At 34.9% G+C, this 3,150-nt stretch overlaps 1 protein-coding gene across 1 annotated transcript in view; it reads right to left on the bottom strand.

The window, feature by feature from the left end:
- The window catches only part of LOC106873465 (sterol regulatory element-binding protein 1), a 91,913-nt gene that overhangs the window by 14,276 nt on the left and 74,487 nt on the right, over positions 1-3,150 (bottom strand). The window contains exon 17 of the mRNA XM_052974245.1: positions 2,464-2,635. Coding sequence (XP_052830205.1) covers positions 2,464-2,635 — 172 coding nt within the window. The remainder of the gene's footprint in view (positions 1-2,463; positions 2,636-3,150) is intronic.

A 3,150-nucleotide genomic window follows, 5' to 3' on the forward strand; every position in this document is an offset into this window, starting at 1 on the left:
GATTGGAGCCTGGTGCAGCCTTCTGGTTTGCCAGTCCTCAGTCAAATTGTCCAACCCATGCTAGCATGGAAAGCGGACGTTAAACGATGATGATGACGATGATGAATGTACATGTGTATATGTGATTGTGTTTTTGTTTGTCTCACACACATGCACACTGCTTGACAACTGGTGTAAGTTTGTTTATGTCGCCATAACTTAGTGGTTTGACAAAAGGTACCAATAGAATAATATCAAACTTAGTAAAATAAGTGATGGGGTCAGTCTTCCAGCATGGGCACAGTCCAATGGCTGAAACAGGTGATCCAGTCATGCAAAGCTGTTAGAGCTGAAGAAAAAGGACAGATTACTGGAGGGAGGGGGTGCTTCCCTTGAATGTGGAAACTTTACAGAATATAGAAACAACAACAGCTATCTGTTCCCAAAATATCAGCAAAGTTGGCCAGTGGAACCCCTTCTCTCTCTCTCTCTCTCTCTCTCTTTCTTTCTTTCTCTCTCTTAACCCAGCAAATAACTGAAGCTACACAACATTCAGGAGACTGTAGACACATTGCCAAGCACAAGTACTACACAAACACACACACACAGAGCCAGAGATAACATATACACCTACAATCCACACAGCTATCTGCAAATAATAATATTAATAATAATAATAATAATAATAATAATAATAATAATAGTAGTAGTAGTAGTAGTAGTAGTAGTAGTGATGATGATGATGATGATAATATAGCCCTATTATTGTTACAATACATACACACTACCTAAAATGCAAGAAAAAAAAAATGGCTAAGATGCTGATGCTGGAAACGACAATGGTGACGGAGTTGGTATCAGAAGTGCCTGCAGTGGTGGTGGTGGTGTTGGTGTTGGTGACAGCTGTGGTGGTGGTGGTGGTGGTGGTGGTGGTAGTGGTGGTGGCTGTGGTAGCTGTCGTCTAAGTCTGGTGTGTTGAGCAAGATGGTAGCAACTGTCCCTGATTACACTGTGTATGCACTGCATAATGCAAAGCTAATGCAATGCAACTAACAATGCAAAACAGACACAGTCAAAAGCAGCCACATTCGACATTAGGAGACACGGATTGAAGCTGGTGACGTCAGGAAACAGCTTTCCCAGCAGGACGCAGGACGGTAGACAGATACAGGGTGCAGGGAAACAACAATAAACAATACAGCACATCTGATGGGGTTGCAACTGCAGCTGCACATACTTTGAATACAATGACTCTTGTGATAGCTGTTTCTGCTCTGGCAGTGAAAGGCTTTCATGACATAGACATCTACACACATGCACATATTGCATACAAACATGTGCACACACACACACACACAAACAATAGTTTATTTTTTTTTAACTTTGGGCTATTTCATTTTACAGTATTTTTTCTTTCAAAATTTAAATACCTTGGGAAAGAAATGTTTGTTTGTTGAGACAGTTTACACCTCTCACATGCAATGTTTTCTTCATAGATCGTCATTTAAAAAGGGAAAAAAAAAACTTGTTCTTTCTCTCAAAGAAACCTAACTACCGTTGAAGTAAGGCTTAAAAAGGAATTAACAAACGTTATTAACCGGAATATAATACCAGAGTTGAAGAAAGGCCCAGGAGGGGAATTAACAAATGTTATTCACAGGAATGTGACACAAGTGAATTCAAAGACCCAGTCTTTGCTGATACAATAATGATGATGAAAATAATAATGGTTTCAAATTTTAGTACAAGGCCGGCCATTTTTGAACGAGAGGGTTTGTCAGCTACATCAATCCCAGTACTTCGCTGGTACTTTATTTTATCACTCCCGAAAGACTGAAAGGCCAAGTTGACCTTGGTGGTATACAAAGACATGGAGGGTGGAATTATAGTTGATTTTAACTGACTGCAGGACTCTACTTTTCGTATAAATTTAGTATAAAACAAACTGTTTAGGAATCGCTTCTTAAGAATGAAAATGATACATGCTTGCATCTAAATATGATTTATTTCAGTGATTCATATAAATTTGCTTATATAGCATATTAAGGATGTGTTGTAATGGCATCCAATGCTATTTGCAAGCAGTTGCTAAGTTTTTACTTATTTCTTTTATTTATAATTTCATCAATCCAAAGTGATTGGAATTAATGTTACTAAACATTTCAATCTATTTTTATCTGTTATTTTTAAAACTCACTAATTTATACAGTTTTTATTCATATTCTCTAACTTTTACTTTATCATATACCAAAAATATTTTGTTATTGATATATCTAATGATACACATAAAAGAATTGTAACGACCTTTTAAAAAATCAGTTTAAACATAACATCGATAATAAAGAAACATAACCTTCTTGTGTAGTAAGCTACCTGCAGCTGTTATTGGCATGTAAAATATATGTATATTTGTATGGTGCAGTAAACATAAGTGACATATTATAGTGTGAGTTGAATTAAATAAAAGTAAAAACTACAGCTTACTTTAATAACATCACTATGATCAGAACTCTTTTCAAATTTAAGACTTTCGCGGAGTAAACGGCCAGCATGATCACACTGACGTAGTATACTGGAGTCTGAAATATTCTGAGTACTGGACAGGAATCGGCGCCGAGCTTTATAGGCAAAGAAGACAGCTTTGGGCAGTGGATCACTGTTAAAATGATGTGAGATAGAATAAAACAATCAAGGATAAAAACTGATGAAGCGATTAAAGTAAAAACAGATTATCAGGATTTTAGATTAAAATACATTAAAAATTTCATAAAGAACTGTAAAAAGAAGGAAAAATTAAACATGTATCAAAATTTTGATTAAAATCTTTAGAATATGTTTAAAATACAAAAATTGCTTATTCCGTTTCTCCAAATTATCTTTTAATATTTTCTAAAACACAACAACATTTTGAAATAAAGGATTCATCAACATTTATCAACCCTGTTTTTTTTTTGTTTTTTTTTTAATCAATCTAATAAAGTTACAAGAAAAACAAAAGTACTATAACAAAGTAAATGTAATTACAATGTGAGGAAAGAAAAACATACTATATTTGAGAACATAAAAGATGCACACCAATTTCAGCAGTATATATTCAGGGAAAAAAAAGTTTCAGTATATTAAAGCTTATGGGAGACCCAACTTTGCATATAGGACCCAGAGTGATTTTCT

This window comes from Octopus bimaculoides, chromosome 1, assembly GCF_001194135.2.
Source record: "Octopus bimaculoides isolate UCB-OBI-ISO-001 chromosome 1, ASM119413v2, whole genome shotgun sequence".
In the NCBI taxonomy this organism is placed as follows: domain Eukaryota; kingdom Metazoa; phylum Mollusca; class Cephalopoda; order Octopoda; family Octopodidae; genus Octopus; species Octopus bimaculoides.